Source organism: Dunckerocampus dactyliophorus, chromosome 10 (genome assembly GCF_027744805.1).
Source record: "Dunckerocampus dactyliophorus isolate RoL2022-P2 chromosome 10, RoL_Ddac_1.1, whole genome shotgun sequence".
Lineage (NCBI taxonomy): Eukaryota > Metazoa > Chordata > Actinopteri > Syngnathiformes > Syngnathidae > Dunckerocampus > Dunckerocampus dactyliophorus.
The window spans coordinates 7,657,421-7,676,800 of NC_072828.1; the positions used below are offsets into that span (position 1 = coordinate 7,657,421).

At 41.2% G+C, this 19,380-nt stretch overlaps 2 protein-coding genes across 11 annotated transcripts in view; one reads left to right on the plus strand and one right to left on the minus strand.

Annotated features, from left to right (window-relative positions):
* The window catches only part of lrrc8c (leucine rich repeat containing 8 VRAC subunit C), a 49,278-nt gene that overhangs the window by 23,533 nt on the left and 6,365 nt on the right, over positions 1-19,380 (plus strand). Inside the window, exons 1-3 of one of the 2 annotated variants that reach the window (XM_054788715.1) lie at positions 8,354-9,184; positions 17,097-17,359; positions 18,038-18,180. In XM_054788715.1, the coding sequence (XP_054644690.1) occupies positions 9,123-9,184; positions 17,097-17,359; positions 18,038-18,180 (468 nt within the window). In that variant the 5' untranslated portion in view covers positions 8,354-9,122. Of the gene's footprint in view, positions 1-8,353; positions 9,185-15,366; positions 17,360-18,037; positions 18,181-19,380 lie in introns of those variants that run through there. The other variant, XM_054788717.1, reaches the window with a different exon arrangement.
* Positions 8,340-16,770, minus strand: LOC129188357 (kynurenine--oxoglutarate transaminase 3-like). Of its 9 annotated transcripts, XM_054788723.1 has the most exons (15): positions 16,515-16,769; positions 16,317-16,440; positions 14,041-14,128; positions 13,849-13,910; positions 13,623-13,767; positions 12,038-12,187; positions 11,885-11,971; positions 11,692-11,814; positions 11,503-11,623; positions 11,340-11,416; positions 11,162-11,251; positions 10,903-11,089; positions 9,449-9,522; positions 9,240-9,326; positions 8,341-9,154 (listed from the first exon to the last, which is right to left on the minus strand). In XM_054788723.1, the coding sequence occupies exons 3-15, from the start codon at positions 14,125-14,127 to the stop codon at positions 9,086-9,088; spliced, it is 1,359 nt and encodes a 452-aa protein (XP_054644698.1). In that variant the 5' UTR covers position 14,128; positions 16,317-16,440; positions 16,515-16,769; the 3' UTR covers positions 8,341-9,085. The 9 variants fall into 9 exon arrangements, with proteins under 9 accessions (XP_054644703.1, XP_054644698.1, XP_054644702.1 ...); XM_054788727.1 differs by lacking the exon at positions 16,317-16,440 and having other exon boundaries at positions 13,849-13,907; positions 16,515-16,770; XM_054788725.1 differs by having other exon boundaries at positions 13,849-13,907; positions 16,317-16,770.

A 19,380-nucleotide genomic window follows, 5' to 3' on the forward strand; every position in this document is an offset into this window, starting at 1 on the left:
AATGTTGCATTTCGAGGGGGAGTCAAGGGGTGTAGTATCGTTAGTAACGCTAGTAGGCATATATATATTGTTTTTTTTTTTATTTACCTTATCGGAAGTGTGCACTAGTTGTCTAAAGTTCAATTTCATTAAAGCTATAATGTCGCCACCTCCAATGAGCGCAACCCCATAAACACACAAGAAAAACACGCAAAGTGTCCCGAGACCGCCTCAAACTCTCACGTGCGGCAAACGGGACCGACGACATTCATTTGATTTTTAACCTCCTCAGTCCAATTAAGGAAATGTAGGTTGGAATATAAACAGGCAGATGCCGCAGCAAATTAATTATGTGTCCGCCAAGCTGTTAGGCCATGTGCACTGGCAACAAGAGGCGGGCACACAATGCCATATGGCCTGTGTGGGAACATGCATTATTATTGGCAAGGAGGGGGCGGGGTGGCTACGATCCCCACATTCTCACAGATATTTGTGTTCCGGACCTCCTCACAAGAGACGCATCGCATATGTTGTCATATACAGTGGAACCCACTTAAGTCAACAACCCGTCTATGTCGACCAGCTCATCAAGTCCCCGTATTATTACTAAAAAAGTGGCCGCTTAAGTTGACTTTGTCATAAAATGTTATATAAAATTATTATATTTTTGTAGTTAGAGCATAGAAAACCTTTTTACGACCTTCTAAATACGTTTTTTAACATCCCTAGAGCCCTCCAGACGTGAAATAACACCCCTGTAGTCACCTTTACACTCCCTATTACCCAGTATAGGAGACATAATAAGAGAAAATAAGACATATACGATGTAATACTGACAGGCACATATTAGTATTGGGAGAGTTCCTTATTGTTGTTCCTTTTTTACTTCTGTTTTCTGGACAGTTCTTCCTGCTGTGGTTATTGTCTCGTCTCATCATTGTAACTTTACTGACACCTAGTGACCAGGATAGAATACTACACATCTTCTCAGCGTTTTCTGAATGCCTTATAGAGTCGTCCCTCCCAGTATCACGGTTCGATTATCGCTCCCTCACTAGATAGCGATTGATTCATTAATAAATCATCACTGTTTGATGGTAGACCATGGTCTATTATTTGTCAAAACATATTGAAATACAAGTGATATGTAGTATTCTGGTCACTAGGCCGCAGTAATGACACAAATCCTTGAGACATTACCTTAACACTGCATAAAGTCAGCCATGGCATGTCCGACATGTTAGATTGAAAAAAAGTGATCCTTCCATGCCATGTGGAAGTGGTACGGTTTTGGATTTTAACTTTAAATAACTTTAAATAAATTAGAGGTTAACTGGTTAGCTCACTAGCTTGTTAGCTTGCTAGCTACTGGCCGCCTTGAGCCCCCGCAGCATAAGAGTTGCAATTTGGTGTAAACAATGAATAATAGGAGTGTAAAGGTGACTACATGGGTGTTATTTCATGTCTACGGGGCTCTAATAATGTTACAAACCTCATTTAGAAAGTCAAAACAGGTTTTCTATGCTCTTAAGAAAATATTCCATTTATTAACATTGAATCTCATATCAGAGAAATACATTTATCGCAGTCGGGTCTGGAACCAATTAACTGCTATAAATGAAGGACGACTGTATTTTACTTCATTTAGTCACCTTGAAAATGCTTCAATTACGCAAAATATACATAACATTTTTGGACTAATAATAGGCCATACTCAACCACGAAACAGCATGATTTATTAATACATTTTTGAAAAACTGTGATCGAATGAGGCCGTGAAATTCCAAGCACAAAGTGTCAGAGGGATTAGTGTGCTGTCTAGCTACTCAACACAAATAGACTATCACATGAAAACACAAGAATTGAAATGAAATTTTGCACAAATGGAGGAAAACGTCACATAGCCACAAGTAACTATGCAAGCAATGGCCAAATTTGGTTTAAATTTCGGTTACTGCTTCTGTCGAAGGCCATAACACTATTAGGCAAGACTGGCACTCCTTGCGGCATCGGCAAACGCCCCCTAGAGGACGCAGGATAACACATCCGGTGTGACATTTGAGACAACATTAACCTAATTTGGCCTGCAGTGTCGGACAGTGATAGCAGATTATTGGCACAATGTTCATAATTAACATAAACGATGACGGGATTACGGCAGCAGCAGACGACTAATCCACGTGGATCTGATGACTGCACGCTAGATGTGTCTGAGAAAGGCTGACATAATCCCGCCCGTCTGTGAGAGTGTTCTCACACGACAACACGCTGATGTTGTAAAAGTAGTTTACATAACGGGCTAACAAGTCCACACTCATACCAAGATGATGACATGACTGAAAGTGTGTTTCACTTTTATTGGAGGTTGACCTCCATGTTCACAAGGGATTTGATTAGTGTGAGCGCGCTATTGCTAACGCACAAACTGAATGCAGTGCTTCTCCTATATTTATTGGGGCAGCCGGCGACTTTGTCACTCTATTTAGGGTGTAATCGGACCCCTCTAGATACTCTTCTTCAGAAAGCAACTCACGGCAAATCTAGTGAAGAGACTTTTGGCGACTCGTAGCACGTATCGCTCTTCTCAACGAGCAGCAGGTCCTGCTGTGGGCCTCTCCCCCATCTACTGTGCAAGCACTCCCAGGCGGCTCCGTCTGGTTTGTGACATAAAAAAAACCCGACAAAACGAAGAGAGAGAAAAACATTCATGTGTGGTTCCAGTTGTTCTGTAGTCCTGGCAGTTAATAATGATAACTGCCACCTTGCATCAGATAAATGAACAGACATGAAATAGTCCACCAAGTCAAAGACAGAAGGTTGTTTGCTCATGCATGAACACATGTGCTCAACATAGGCACGTCACACCATGCAATTTGCTAATAAAGTGTATATATATATACTGTATATCTACTGTATATATTTATATTTAAACTGCATCTCAGCTTTGTGATATCAGTGAAAAAGCCTATTACAGTCAAACCTGTCTTAGTGGCCACCTGTATAGAACGGCCACCTGCCTATAGCGACCACTGAAAAATCCCCCGCAGAAAATGTACGACCCTGTATGACCCTGTGTATAGCGGTCACCTGTCTAACACGGCCGGCGGCCACCCATTTTGTATCCCTTGGTCAATAGCTGACCGCATATAGCGGCCAAAATGCCGACTCAAGCAGAAGCTTCATGCACGAAAAAGTTTCGTTTTTTAAGCAATGAAGCCATCGTGTGTAGACTTTAATTACCAAGTCGTAGTTCGACATAAAAAAGCCATCTTCTTACTTTGCAATGCCGTGAATAGATTCTAAAATAGCCAAAACACCTGAATAAAACATCTAAAATATCACTTAATTGCCGACTAATTAGAGATTAGAAGCCCATTCAATAAGAAAGGAGCGATGGTATTGTTAGTTTACGACGATCTTCGCCCTTCCTCCGCACTCAATTGTTCACGCACACACCCATTCATGACTGCTTTACGTGTATCCTGTACATATATCCTCGGGCTCGTTCACTAAAATTTTTATTTCTTGCTTTTAAAATTGTGTTTTAAAAAAAATCAAAGATGGAAATTTGAGACGTTCTGCAGGACAGGAGCGAGCGTCCCCTCTCCTGCGCTCTTATTTGGCGGGCTGTGCCTTCTCCGGGGAGGAAGAAGCAGCCGCTTCATGCCTGGTGGCCGCGCAGCTGCGGTCAATTAACATTTGTGGTGGATAAAAGGCCAGTGCTGTCGAATGTGCGGCGCTGGTTCATTGTTATTGATATTACTAGTTTTCTCACCGGAGCTGTTACCTCGATTTACCTATTTACCTGTTTATGTGTCAACAGAGCCTTTTCCCCTATGTCTCTTGGTTTTGCTCCAGTCTTTTTGTGAATACATGTTAATATGTGTGCGCACAAATCCAAAATGGCCGCCAACCTGTCTATAGCGGCCACTTTTGCCGTTTCCCTTCAGTGGCCGCTATAGACAGGTTTGACTGTAGTAGCTTTCCGTTTTCCTCTTTTTTTCCCCAATTTTCCAAATGTTTCAACCTTCTTCTGAAACAATCTTTGTACATTTTCTTCTCCTAATATAACTTTATTTCCATAATATTTTGACATTATTTCCACAATATTAAAACTTTCCCCAACCTCATTTTCCAAAAATTACAACTTTTATTGTTTGTTTCTCAATACTCATTACTTTAATGTATTTTTTTCTTTAATGTATCAACTCTATTCTTCTAAAATGACCATTTTTTCCCTCATATTGTTTATTCTTGTAAAATTGTGACTTTTCTTCTTGTCAGAATGTGACTTTTTCTTGTAATATTTTGACTTTATTCTTGTAAAATTACAGCTTTTTCTCCATTTTTCTGATATATATATTTTTTTCTTGTAAATTTGCTTCCCATAATTATGACTTTATTCCCATAATAGTTTAAATTTATTTTTGTAAAATTATAACTTTTTCCACAACCTAATTTTCCAAAATTTACAACTTTGTTGTTTCTCATAATATTAAGAATTTTAAAGAAATTATAATTTTTTAATATTACAGCTTTATGCTACTAAAATTGTTATTTTTCCTCATAATATTACGAGTTTATTCTCGTAAAATGGCAGCTTTTGGCAGTTTTGTTTCAGTTTTTTTTTCTTCTTTTTGTAAGTTTTCTTCTCATAATTGTGACTTTATTCTTTGTGCAACCTCATTTTCCAACATTATTGTTTTGTTGTTTCTCATAATATTACAACTTTATTCTCGTAAAATTATTTCTTTTCATATTTTTGACTTTATTCTTATAAAATGTTTACGTTTTTGTTTTTCAGAATGTGTTGTGGGCCAATAAAAAAACCAAAACAAAACAAAAAAAACAGGCAACACTTTGGACACCCCCAGCCTAAGCTAGGCGTGCTCAAGCATGAGCACATTTGTGCAAAACGTATCCGTGTCACTCTCACAAAGTGTTCGTTCTTCCTGCATACCGCCGGTTCACGGTACACTCGCTCGAGCGTGAGAAACACACGTGAAACGTAGAAGTGGAAAGAACGGTACTTCCCAACAGTTATGAATGGTAACCTCCACCGAGGACACAAACGTAGTGGTCATGTCAGGCAATCAAGTTCAGGCGGGCGAAAGTACAACACCGCATGATGAAGTGGTGGATCATTGAAGAAGCTGAGCGATATTCATAGTTAATCTATAATGGAGCGCTCTCTGTATATGACTGCAGGTCACGGTTCACACAGTAAACAGGAAGGATGACACTGGTTCACAGGAAGTGTTCACATTGAGTACGACAAGCAGGCTTGATGATGCAACACAAACCATTTGCACAGAAATGTGCACGCTCCAACTAGACAGGGTGTGCATGAGAAGTATCAAACTGTCATGGTCACATACTTTTTTTTCTTTTTTTTTTTTGGCCATCTGCCGCACGGATTAAAGCAGATTTCATGTTTTGACGTAATAAAGGAAAACGACAACAAAGCTGCGTAACCTCATTAATGCCACATGTTGAGGAAAAGAGGATCACATGACATTGAAACGCACAAACAGAAATGATTCTTTTAATAAACAGCCGGCCTGCAGGTTTCCATCCATGACATCATCTACAGCAGGGGTGTCCATACTTTTACCAGCCAGAGCCACATAGTAAAAAATGAAACAATGGATGGATCACTTTGATATTTTTTTTCAGCAGATAAGGCAAAGAAGTTCTATATATTTCAGGAAGAAACTGCATCTCAGCTTTGTGATGTTGGTGAAAAAGCCTATTATTAGTATCCACTTGTGTCTTTGCTCCCACCTCCCCATAATATACTGCTCAAAAAAATTAGAGGAACACTTCGAAAACACATCAGATCTAAAGTGGGGGAAAAATGATGTTGAATATCTTTCCTGATAATAAGTGGGTGATGTATTAGTAACAAAATGATGCCACATCATTTGATAGAAATGAAAATGATCACCCTATAGAGGGGGGAAATCAAAGACACCCCAAAAATGAAAGTGAAAAAATGATGCAGCACACTGGTCCATTTAGCTAAAATGTCATTGTAGCAACTCAAAATGATTCTCAGTAGTTTGTGTGGCCCCCACGTGCTTGTACGCATGCCTGACAACGTCGGGGCATGCTCCTAATGACACTACGGATGGTGTCCTGGGGGATCTCCTCCCAGATCTGGACCAGGGCATCACTGCGGTACCTGGACGCGTGGAGGAGATTCCAGGAGACAGGTAGTTACTCCAGGAGAGCTGGACAGGGCCGTAGAAGGTCCTTCAACCCTCAGCAGGATCGGTATCGGCTCCTCTGTGCAAGGAGGAACAGGATGAGCACTGCCAGAGCCCTACAAAATGACCTCCAGCAGGCCATTGGTGTGAATGTTTCTGACCAAACAATCAGAAACAGGCTCCATGAGGGTGGCCTGAGGGCCTGACGTCCTGTAGTGGGCCCTGTGCTCACTGCCCAGCACCGTAGAGCTCGATTGGCATTTGCCATAGACCACCAGAATTTGGCAACTACACCACTGGTGCCCTGTGCTCTTCACTGATGAGAGCAAGTTCAACCTGAGCACATGCGACAGACGTGAAAGGGTGTTCCTCTAATTTTTTTGAGCAGTGTATATCCCCATAATGTTCTGACTTTATTCCTCTAATATTATAACTTTTTTCTCCCACCTAAATGATTCCAAAAATGATTGTTTTGTTTCTCATATTACAATCATTAACAAAATAATGTTCTTTAATGTTTAAACTCTATGCTACTAAAATGACATTCGTTGTCCTCATAATATAACATGTTTATTCTCACAAAATTTTGACTTTTTTCTCTAAATAAAATTATTTATTCTGGTAAAATTTCTGCTGTTGTTTTTTTTTTAAATTTATTTCCAAGTATTTCAACTTTCTTCTAGTAATTTTTTTCTCGTAAAATTATGGCTTTATCCCAAAATATTTTTATCATTTTTACCTAACCTAATTTTCCAACAATTGCAATGTTACTTGGTTTGTTTCTCATAATATTACACATAATATAAAAACATGTTTTTTTCTTTTTATATTTCATTGTTATGCTGCTAAATTATATTACATTATCCTCATAAAATTACAACTTTTTTTCTTAATATTTTGACTTTATTCTTGTAACATTACTGCTGATTTTTCCATTTTTGCTGCTGTTTGGGGTTTTGTTTTGGCACGGGCCAATAAAAAAAAAGCAAATGGCCGCAAATGGCCCCAGAGCCACACTTTGGACACCCATGATCTACAACCTAGGTCCTCAAAGTGGGTACGCGTACCCCCAGGTAAACGCAAAATGTCATGGGAGTACATGAATGTGTCCTCATTGTTGTTCATATTTTTGAAGTGTGAAGGGGTAAGGGGTACATGGCCTCAGGTTGAATGTCTGAAAGGGTACGGGACTGTGAAGCGTTTAGGAACCACTGATCTACAGTACGTACGACCACGAGTCCACCCTGCTAGTAGCGTGCTCACAGTCCACAGCAGACTGTACCTGCTGCTGCAATAAAGCGTTGAATAGAAAGTTAACATGACGCAGAATAGATTAGAATATGGTAGTTCTTTAATGCTGGGCCTGCATGTGAAGCAGTAGCAGCTTCTAATGCGGCACCGAGGCTGCTAATTGCATATAGCAATGCTAGCCATCTTATTATTCCTCACACTCCTGTCCAAATGCAAATATCTACATGATATAAACACTATAGAACTGCCTTAGCACTTTGTGCTTTCTTGCTAGGTGCTAGCATAACTATTAGCATGTTGGAATTTTAGCCATCATCCTCATATAAAATTACATACATTTACATAGAAATGCATGATTTAAAAAAAATGCACTACATAAGTGGACTTTCTGTATCAGGCTGTTTTAGCATTTTGCATATCACATTGACATTTATCACTTTAGCTGTCTACTGAAGCAAGATATGTTCCAATGTTACAGTGTATCCATGCAAGTAGCGTTGTTAGCTTTCCTGTTCGTTTGGCATACTCACAGACATAGACGCCGCATTGAGTGGGTTTGTCCACCGCTGCGACACGTCAAATTCGCCGCCATATTGGATGTGTCAAGGCTGCGCTGTAAATGAATACAAGGAAATGTAGTTACTTTCATAAAGCGCCTTTCTACAAAGAAATATAAGCCAATTCCTCTCATATATACCTTTACACACGTACTAATATACTTGGGAAACAGTTAGTCACCAAAAACAATGTGATTGTTTTTGGTGCCTAACTGTTTTTGGTGCCTAAAAACAATGTGATTGTTTTTGGTGCCTAACTGTTTCCCAAGTATATTAGTGCGAGAGCAATTAACTTAAATTTCTTTGTAGAAAGGCGAGAGTATGAGAGTAAGTACATTTACTTGTATTCATTTACAGCGCAGCCTTGATTCATCCAATATAGCGGCGACGTTGACGTACGGCTCAGCGCTCTCCAAGTGTTTATGGGCATACCACCCAGGTTGAAATCATTTTAAAGGCAAAGTTAAAAAATGTGCAGGCCCATTTAAAATTATCTATTCATACAGGTTGAATAACAATAATGTTGTTAGTGCTAAATTAGGTCATCGATTTAACGAGCGACGCAAACGCATAGTTAATAATAGTGTTTGATCTCGTTGTGCTTGTCATTGTCATTATGTTGTGCTTTGGCTCCCTCTAGTGGTGTGACAGGTTCTTACAGGCTGTGACTTCACCTTCAAAGAACCCAAGAGAGCAACGTAAAAGGCTTGGTAAAAGTTTGTACATGACATTAGGCGGTTCATGATAAAATGTGTTTCAGAGTTGTACATTGGAATACATCACATCGTACAATTAACAGTTCCACACGCCCATAAAGGTGTAGGATTGACAGAAGCATAGTTAGATAATGAGTGAGTACAGACAATGTATTCAGTTCAGTAGAAAATTCTGCCATCTGGTTCTGAATGACTTTTAAAAGTACTTACTTGTGTAGTGGCTGTACATGTGACCAAGTATGTATTGTTTATGTGGAAGCATATAGATAGAAAATAGGATTACAGGAAAATAGAACCGAACCTTTAGGCAATCCATTCACTTTTTATGGGAATCTATGACTTAAAAACAACAACAACAAATCCCGCCTTCAGTTCAGTTTCCGGCTGGGCTGTCCTTCCACTTCTTCAGGATGATCTCTGCTGCATCCAGAGTGCTGTCTCTCTGTGGGCACAAAGATAAAAACATATACAGGTATGCATGTGTCGTGTTTACATGTCATGGTGTTCAACAGCTGCTGTATCTTTACCTTGATGAAGCAGAGACGGATGTATTTCTCAAATGCCTTTGTGGATTCCTCCCCCACAAACGCCGTGACAGGAATGGCTGCCAGTTTCTACATCAGATATCTTGGTATTAATCAATAAGAATGTGGTTTTTTTTGGTGATTGAATGCTTTTGCTTCATCCAATGAGAAGGTTACACCTCCAAGTCTCAGCTGGTAATGCATTACCATACCTTTTCTTGAATCATCCACTTGACAAACTTGTAGTCGTAGGCCTCGTCTTCGGCCATGTGCGACAGGTTCTGCTCTAAATGAGACAGATCACAACTTGCACAACCAATTTCACTTGAGATGTAACAGTGCATGCACTAAGTCCCCTACTAACGAACATCCGACGTGCCAACACTCGTAGATACGAACACAAGCCGACTGGTCTATTTTTTCATGTGTTTTGCCTTATAAGCCCATAATTATTTATATTTAAGTCCATATTTCACATGCTTGACCAGTAGAGGGCACTGTGACACTGCTAATGGGACCAACAGGCGATTAAGACCAGTGGGAGGAGACTGAAGAAAAGCTATATTTTAGCTGTACATGCAACCCCGCACAGCTTGTGATTAAAGTTTATGAAGAGTTAATAGGCCTGCTTATAATTCTACACCACCCACGGAACACTAGCTCTTTTAGAAGAGTCTAACGACGATTTGTCCTTTTTTCAATATCTCTGCCTCCTCCTCTTCCACCACCAACGACATGTGCTCGACCACTCCTCTTCAAAGGTAAATAACATTTATCATTACGTATTATTATATCATTTTTATTATTGTTTTTTTCATGAATTATCCTCGTTTAATATTACTACTGCATCCAAACTCATATTTACATACATACACATATACTGTATATATGTATACACGTACATGTAGTACCTATATCATTGGTAATATTACCTTTCCCCCTACTTAAGAACAATTCGACATAAGAACGGTCATCTGGAACCAATTGTGTTCGTTAGTTGGGGACTTAGTGTAGTCTGAACCTTGGGTTTGGTACAGAGGCGTACCAATTCCACACATGGTACACATTTAACGTGAAGGACAGGAAGCGTTTCTCTCATCAGGCGTCTACGCGGTAAACAAATACAGTAATCCCCCAACACTTCGAACTTTGCGGCGCCACTCTAGCACGGTTTTTCCAAAATATATTATTATATCATGCTGTTTAGTGCTGAAAATGTCCTATTATTCAAAAAGTGTGGACATTTAAGCAAACTACAGATTTTTTGCCTAAATTAAGCATTTTCAAGCATATAGAATGGCTAAATGAAGTTAAAAAAACAAAAATAAGGCATTCAGAAGACACATTCAAAGACATTGTGATGATATGTAGTATTGCAACTTAGTTGCATTAACTTTGACAGCCCTAGTTATTCCACTAATAGGCTTTGTCTTGAATGTACAAAATGTATCAGCAGTTCATGCAAAAGCAAAGCACTTCCATGTTTTGCATTTTGCCTACAAAATGAAGCGCATCCTGACCTTAAAACCGAGGTACACACCGAACCGTGATTATGGCGTACCGTTCCACCCCAATATTTTCACACTGAACAAAACTGCCACTCCTGAAACTGGAACTGAAAACTTTCACAGCGGAAAATGCAGCCAAACCGTGCGCAGGAACTCACTGAGCGCTGTCACGTCTGCCAGCATGAAGTAACCTCCCTCGGGGACGATGGGCGACAACCCGGCCTCCTGCAGGATGGCGGCCAAGCGGTCCCTCTTCCCCTGCAGCTCCTCGGCCAGGGAGGTGAAGTAGCACTCAGGCTGGCCCATCATCTCGTAGTTGCGTAGCAAACTCTGCGCCACAGCCTCCTGGCGAGAAACGGACCACTGTTACCAAAACGAGCTTTTCTTTTTCTCATTTGAATGCGTGGAGCAGCTTACCTGTAAAGGTGTTGGGCAGGTGTACAGCGTATTCTGCATGACGGTCTGAAGGTGCCTGATCAGATGCTCTGGCCCGATGGACCAACCCAGCTGGGGAGCAGCAATCACGTTACACGAGGGACGACCAACAATTGTTAATCAGCAGATCTATTAAGCTGTTCAAAATAGTGCAAAGAACCTTCCATCCGGTGACACTGAATGTCTTTCCTGCGCTGCCGATGGTGATGGTTCGATCCCACATACCAGGCAAAGTAGCTGCAGAGGAAGATGCGGAATGTTTGCTAGCACCTGAACAGGCTGGGATCACGTGAGAAGCGGTGGTAAGTAGTACACCAACAAACCAATCTTAAGGTGCTGGCATCCTTGGTAGACCATCCACTCGTAGACCTCGTCGCTGAAGCACAGCGTGTCGTGTTTGACGCACAGATCAGCGATCATCTGCAGCTCTTCTCTGGTGAAAACCTGCAGGAAGTTGCCCTTTCAGAACCTGGATCCCGTTTTCCTCTTGAGTGGGTTCTTGCCATACGTGCCTTCCCAATGGGGTTGTGTGGGGTGTTGATGATGATGGCTTTCGTCTTGGAGGTGAATTTGCTGGAAAGTTCCTCCGGGTCGAGGTACCAGTCGGCACTGGAGGTGGTTTCCTTGTCCGATTTCTGCCACAGAGCTCACCTTCAGGCCGACGCAACAAATGTGGTTTGAAACATGACTTTCACGCACGCTTACAGGACGTAGTGATATGAGTACAGGTTTAGCCCCCGCCATGCGGACCATAGGCACGTAGCAATCAAAGAAAGGTTCTATTATGATAACCTGAAGGGAGGAAGATGAAACATGTGGTTAGTCTTAGAAACCAAAGCGTGAGAAGAAAAGTCTCACCTCGTCTCCCTCCTCCACCAGACCCTGCATGGTGCTGAACAAGGAGCCGTAGCCTCCAACTGTGACCAGAATTTCTTTGAATGGATCAATTTGGCGTCCGTACACTTTCCCGTAAACCTGGGAGAGTGCCTTCACCAAAGCAGGGTGTCCCTGTGGGGTCAGAACAAGATGTACACACCACAGTTGGGCTTCTGCAACACAAAACAGCAGTTTTGTTCATTGATTTTGAAGAGCTTAGGGCAAATGCCTCGTTCCATTCAGAAATCCTGTTCAGGTTGCATTTAGGTCCACTCTTGCTCTCTAATATAGTCTAAAGCAGGAGTGTCCAAACCACATATTCTGAAAAGTTATATATATATATTTCAATAAAAAAGCTTTGTGATAAAAAGCCTATATTAGTATCAGTAGTACTTTAGTCTTTGCTCTTTCTTTCCTATTTTTGCATTGTTTTTTTAATTTTCTAAATATTTCTACATTTTTCTTCCATAATCTTTGTAAATTTTCTTTTTGTATTATTATAAATTTATTCCCATACTATTTTTAACTTTGTCCCCAACCTAATTATTCAAAACGTAATTTTTTTTGTTTGTTTTTCATAATATTAAATTAAAAAAAATAGTATTTTTACTTAAATATTTCAACTGCATGCTACTAACTTGACTTTTTTTCTCTTAATACTTTGACCATCCATCCATCCATTTTCTATACCGCTTCTCCTCATTAGGGTCGCAGGGGTATGCTGGAGCCTATCCCAGCTGACTTCGGGAGAGAGGCTGGTCTGGACTGGTCGCCAGCCAATGGCAGGGCACATATAGACAAACAAGCATTCACACTCACATTCATACCTATGGACAATTTAGAGTCACCAATTAACCTAATATGCATGTTTTTGGAATGTGGGAGGAAACCAGAGTACCCGGAGAAAACCCACACACGCACGGGGTGAAAATGCAAACTCCACACAGAAATGCCCAACGGAGATTCGAAACCAGGTCTTCCCGATCTCCTGACTGTGACTGTGTGGCCAACATGCTAACCACTAGACCACCGTGCTTTGACCTTAGTCTTAGAAAATTATAGCTGTTTTTCTCATTTCTGCTGGTTATTTCTGAATTTTCCAACTATTTCAACTTGCATCTCGTAATTATGACTTTATTCCCATAATATTTTGACTTTATTCTTGTATCATTATCATTTTTTGCTCCAACCTAAAATTACAACTTTATCTGTTGTTTTGTTTGTTTCTCATAGAATTACGACTAAAAAAAAAAGTCTGTTCTATTCTTTAATATTTCAACTTTATGCTACTGAAATGACTTTTTTTTTTTTTTTTTTTTGTGGATTACAACTTTTTCACTTCAGACACTCCTGGTCTAAACCATTTAAGTCGGCCAGTGGACCAACTCGTCAAGTGTTCTTCTGATTGGCTTTGTAAAGAAACACTAAAAGCATGCGCATCTGAGTCTTGTTTTCAGATGATTTCAGGTGGACAAAACCCACCAAACAACACAGTTTCCTTCCATTTTCAATAATAAACAGCTCTTTTTGGATTTGTTGCCAGAAGAGCCAGTCGGTTTCTACTCACAAAGCCTCTTGTGTACTGGTTCATCTTGTCCACCGACACCGCCTCCACCAGCGCCTCCTTGATGTAGGGCGGCAGCGAAATATCAGGGTAGCCTTGACCCAGATTGACGATGGAAGGGTCTGCCGCCACAGAGGAAAACGCCACCCTGCATTGCAAAGCCAATAAGAATTGCATGATAGCTTGCTTAAGTGTTCATTTATTCCACATAAATGAAGATCTCTCTCACCACACGTTCTTGTCCAGTCCTTCAATCCTCTTGGAGTTGCTGTGTCGAGACGCCATCATCTGCTGCAAGACAATACAAGAATGAAAGTTTCATCATCAGCAATGCTTTTGGGCTACAGTCCCAAAACAGCTGAAACCACGTTAACCATTAACACATCTGTTAATGGTAAATAAGTACATATATTTGACTTACGTGGGAAATACAAACCCTTCTACAGGAACCACTAGCGGGAAGAAATGCAAACCTGGAGCAGAATCGGACCTGCCTTGCAATGCTCATTCTGCACAAAAACAACTCTGATTAGTGTGTAGCAAAGGTGAAGATGCAGCATGGACATGATTGTAATCAATGGAATGGTTCCTAAAACAATGATAATTGTTTTAAACCCCTCTTTGACATGAATCCTTCTACCTCCTGACATTTAGCTCTGTATCAGGGCACTGATGCAGATACCACACATACATCTACATCAAAATCTTTAAACACCAGTCTTTTTAATAGTAGAACATTTCAATCACCTTTAACCGTCTTATGAGCCATGAGTGGTTGTGCTCAAAGACGGCACGTATTTTTTTTTAAGTTGAGTGCACTGTTTTTAGTGTAGATTGTATTTTTGGGATTTCCGAGCATATGTAAAATGCAGCAAATTGTACTTGCGCAGACCAGTTGAAAAATTGCGTGAATTTACATTTTGCACTGTAGGATCTTCAGAAGCTTCTAAATAAAGTTTCAAAATGCAAAAACAAGAAATGGGAGTGAGACAACATATTGATGAAGCTCAAAAATCCATAAAGCCCCCTAAACTAGAAATAAAATGTTCAAAAAAAGGACTCTAATGAGTAGCGGGGCCATTCTTGTTAGTCACCTGAAAAATTAGTTTGGACATGTTGATGCCAGTGTTTGTAGGAGGATAGTGGGAATGTTGATCCAGTCGGTGAAAATGGCAAGGGGATGACATGGGCAGAGAGTGGATACTCTCTGTTACTGATCCGTTTTTGTAAACTTGTCTTGCCATCCATCTCCAAATGTTCTCAATTGGATTTAGATCAGGGGAACATGCAGGATGGTTCGAAAGAGTGAGGTTGTTCCTCTGGAAGAAGTCCTTTGTCAGGCGGGCATTGTGAACTGCAGTGCTGTCCTGCTGAAAACGAGGGCCTTCAGTCATGAGGAATGCCCCCTGCAACATCTCCACGTAGCCAACTGCCATTTGACGCCCCTGCACAACCAGAAGCTCCATTGTTCCATTGAAGGAAAAAGCACCCCAGATCATGATGGCGCCTCCTCCACTGTGCCGTGTGGAAAACATCTCAAGTGGGATCTCCTTGTCAGGCCAGTAACATTAGAAGCCATCAGGACCGTCAAGTTACATTTTTTCTCATCAGAGAATAAACTTTCTTCCACCTTTCAATGTACCATGTTTGATGCTCTTGTGCAAATTCCAAACAGTTGATTTTGTGGTGTTGATGGAGACAAAACCTTTTGAAGACGTTTTTTCTTCTTAAAACTCTTCTCTCGCAGATGCCGTTTGATGGTTACCGGACTGCACTCGGCACCAGTAACGACCTTCATTTGGGCCGAGGATGGTCCAGTGTCTTGACAGACAGCCAATCAGATCCTGACGGAAAATGACATTGAATCCATGCTTTTGCCAAGAGTTGAACTTTTAAGGGCTGTGGTCTTAAATGTTTGATCAGCTGACGAACACCTTGCTTCACTTTAATGCTTGTTTGCAATAAATTGCTCACTCAAAATGTTTTTGTCTCGCTCCCATTTCTTCTTTTTGCATTTTGAAACTGTATTTAGAACCTCCTGAAGATCCAGCAGTGCAAAATGTCAATTCTTGAAATTTTTCAACTGCTCTTAAAAGATTTTGACCATGAGTGAATGAGTGTGTGTGTGTGTGTGTGTGTGTGTGTGTGTATATATATATATGGGCTGGCAAAAATAGTGTATAATACATATATATTATTTTGTATCTACATATCAGCTTGCTATCTTTACATTGTGATGTTATGATGTATTTTTGCAGTTTTGTTTAATTGTATCTGTACAATGTGCCACGGGCCAATTAAAACACAAACCGTGTCGCTAATAGAGATAACAAAAATAAGATCATGAGACATTGAAGGGAACAAAATACACCAGCAATTCATTTAAACAAAATAGGTAATGACAGTAATCAATAACTCGGCCCTTAAATTGGAGATTTTATTACCATTTTTAACTGCCCAAAAGCAAAGCACGTATTGCGCGTGCTACATTGTTATACCGAAGTTGCAGTAACATGGCCGTCGACTGAGCGGCACTAGGGGGCATATACATAGAAGAGAAGAAGAACACCAGCCAGTCACAACAAAGCTAACAGTCTGCGCTTTGCTAGGTCAATAAAGTCAACTTTCTTCCCAATCAAATATCATCATGTCAGGACCAAGGCGTGTATTATGTATTGAATTAGTTAAATACATCACCGGAGTCGAAGGTTTGACGTTTTGCTTTCCCGACCAGCAGCTAGCGCCACTTTTAAAGGCCACCAAGCAGCCTGGATACTTTTGTTAGTGTAATCATCACGCTAATGCATCTGCAGGCTCCTGTCTTTTTTCAACAAGAAAACACAAATCTCAAATGTACATAAAGATACGAACAGTCCGCCAGTCAGCCACACTTACCTCCAGGGCAGAGGACACCTTCGAATGCAGCGAGGAAGAACACGTTATCCCCGCTTGCGAGCGGGCCAAGCGACGGAAATTGGCAACTGAGCACTCAAAATTAAATCACATCTTATCAGACACATAATAACTGTTTAAAACGTGTGAGGTGTCTAAAATAGAGCACCAGCCCAAGCCGGCTGTTCTCCAATCTCCTCTTTTAGAGATACAGTACGCCGAGATGAGCTTGGATGCTCTACTTTACGTTTTTTTTGATGGGGCCATGAAGGCAGCACCGGTGAACCATGTGACCACAAGCTGCCAAGACTTGTATAGTACTGTAGTTGTACAAGAATGCATACTTTTGGTAGGAAAACTTACTGATTCAGAGTAAACTATAGAGACTAACAGGATCGGGAATAACAACACAATGATGTGGTTTGTGATTAATTTGGGTTTGGGTTTGGCTCATTTTCCACCACGCAATTCCGCTTTTTACTGAAATAACAAATGTGAATGCTTATAAATAAGAGCACAGTAGCAATACGTATTTGTTACTGAACTTTTTTGCACTCTAAATGTGTAATTTCCCCCCAAGTAAAGCAGCAGCGATGACGTCACACGCCACAATCACGCCCGCTGCTGTTGCACGGATGACAACTTCCCGCCGGAGCAAGGCTCGGGTTTCCACGCCAGTCCCCGCCCGCACGCTCTGAGCGAGGCCCGGCATGGAAGCGGGCGGACCGGTGGGCAGAACCTCTGCATCATCATCATCATCATCATCGATGATGATCCTGAACCTCATCGCTTACGCCAGGAGAGAAGCTGCAGCAAATACGTCCATACGACGTCCGTCCATAAGACAGGTAAGTCTGTCGTCGTCATCATCATTGTGGCAATAGCTCCTCCCACTGAGGTGACCGTTAGTTTGGACCATTGGTGTCATCAGTTTTAGTTTTTACTGAGGCTGCAGCATCCTCACTCTACTGTACTATTGATATTTCTACTGATTTTTTATGTCCTCACCTTTTTTTTTGGAGCAAAGTCTGCAAAAGTATGAGCCATTAGTGTGTGTGTGTTTTAATTCTGCACTGCAGGAAGCTTCGCTCCCTGAAGGACACAAGGCTTTTTTGTCCTAACGCCCTGGGTGTGTTCCAAACATGTCTGTTTTTGGATATGTGGGATTGAGACACATTTCCTGTCAGGAAGGGACAAGGACGTGGACCGCTCCATGGCTGACTCATGCCTGGGAAATGGGATTTTTCCAAGTACCTGATACAAAGTGAAGGGCCTCAGTAGTTTTTTTCTCATCATGATAGAGATAAAACACTTTGAAACAATTCTTTAAAACAATTCTTTGAAGTACACGCTCATCGGCCACATCTATGTAGCAGCTGCGTTGTTGCCATGGCAACCCCAGCTCTCATACTACAGCTTTATTTGTGGTGGATCGGCCTGGACAAACCTTGTGTTGAGTTAGATAGCATTAGGTTGGAGGTATGGATTTTTGTGCTCACATCGGTGTTGTAATCTGTCCGTTGCAGGCATCATGATTCCCATGATGGAATTCCGTCAGTTCTCGGAGCAGCAGCCAGCCTTCCGGGTCCTGAAGCCGTGGTGGGACGTGTTCACCGACTACCTGTCCGTCATTATGCTCATGATAGGTGTGTTTGGATGCACTCTTCAGGTCAGTGTCCAATAAGAAAGAGGTTCTAATAGTAGGTCAGGTGACCGGAGGAGTGTTCCCGCCTTTTCAGCATGTAAATGTAGTAATACTCCTGCTTTTACAACCTGGACGTGGCCGCAAAGGAGGCATTCAGCACTCAGTGGAAAATTCCCCCCCGCCCAGCTCCTTTTAGTCGACATCCTCCTGCTCCAAGCTGACCTTCTTCTGTGCGTGTGGCAGCGTTTTCTTGATATTTTTAGCATAAACTTGGGACCAAAGTCATTTTTTAGCAACACCTACTGAACACGCTGTTGGGGATCACCTACACTTAACTAGTCTGCACTTCAAGGCAGCTACTGTTGACTGAGAGCACCCACTTCCTGTTTTTTCCCCCGTGTTTACCCCATCTGCTTGTATGTTTTTTCTACACCGGTAAACACATGGCTGTTAGTTGTTTACTGATTTAGTTCGTCAACACGTACGCTACACAGTGGCATTCTGAATACTGTAGTCACTTGTTTCCATAACATTTGCCTGCAAGTATGGCCTGCAAATTGTACCACTAGGACAGGGATGCCTCATCTATCACTGAGGGCCGCATACGGAAAAAAAAAAAGGTTTGATGAAGAATCTTACCATTGTGTTATACGTGACAAAGCACATTAGTGTAGTATCAAATAACATATCTCATTAATAATTATATTTATTTCTAGGACATGCCTAGGGTCAATGAAAAATGAGCTGTGGGACAAAAATGGCCCCCTAGGCTGCACTTTCGATACCCCTGGTCTAGGATATGCATTGATGTCTGCATTTCTTTGGTAGGGTACTTAATAGCCAAAATGGGCACAGAAATGCATTTAGAATTTTTGATGTTTTTGACGTGACGTGCCAGAGACTTCAGGGGAAGGCACAGCATTTTGAGAAAAAATAAATAAACCAAGATAACTAAGTTATGCCAAGGGTAAAATGAATTGATTTTTAGTTCCTCTAGAACAGAGGTGGGCAAAGTACGGCCCGGGGGCCACGTTCGGCCCGTCAAGTGTTTGAGTCCAGCCCCCCAGTTGCTTCCAAAGTATTTAATTTAAACTTAAAACATACAAGCTGGCAACATGACTTGCAAGTAGTCAGAGTCATTCAATCTGAGACAGCCTTTTGATATTGTAAGTAGCTTTTCACATGCAGTGATCCAGACAACTACCTCATCCATGGTGCCAAACA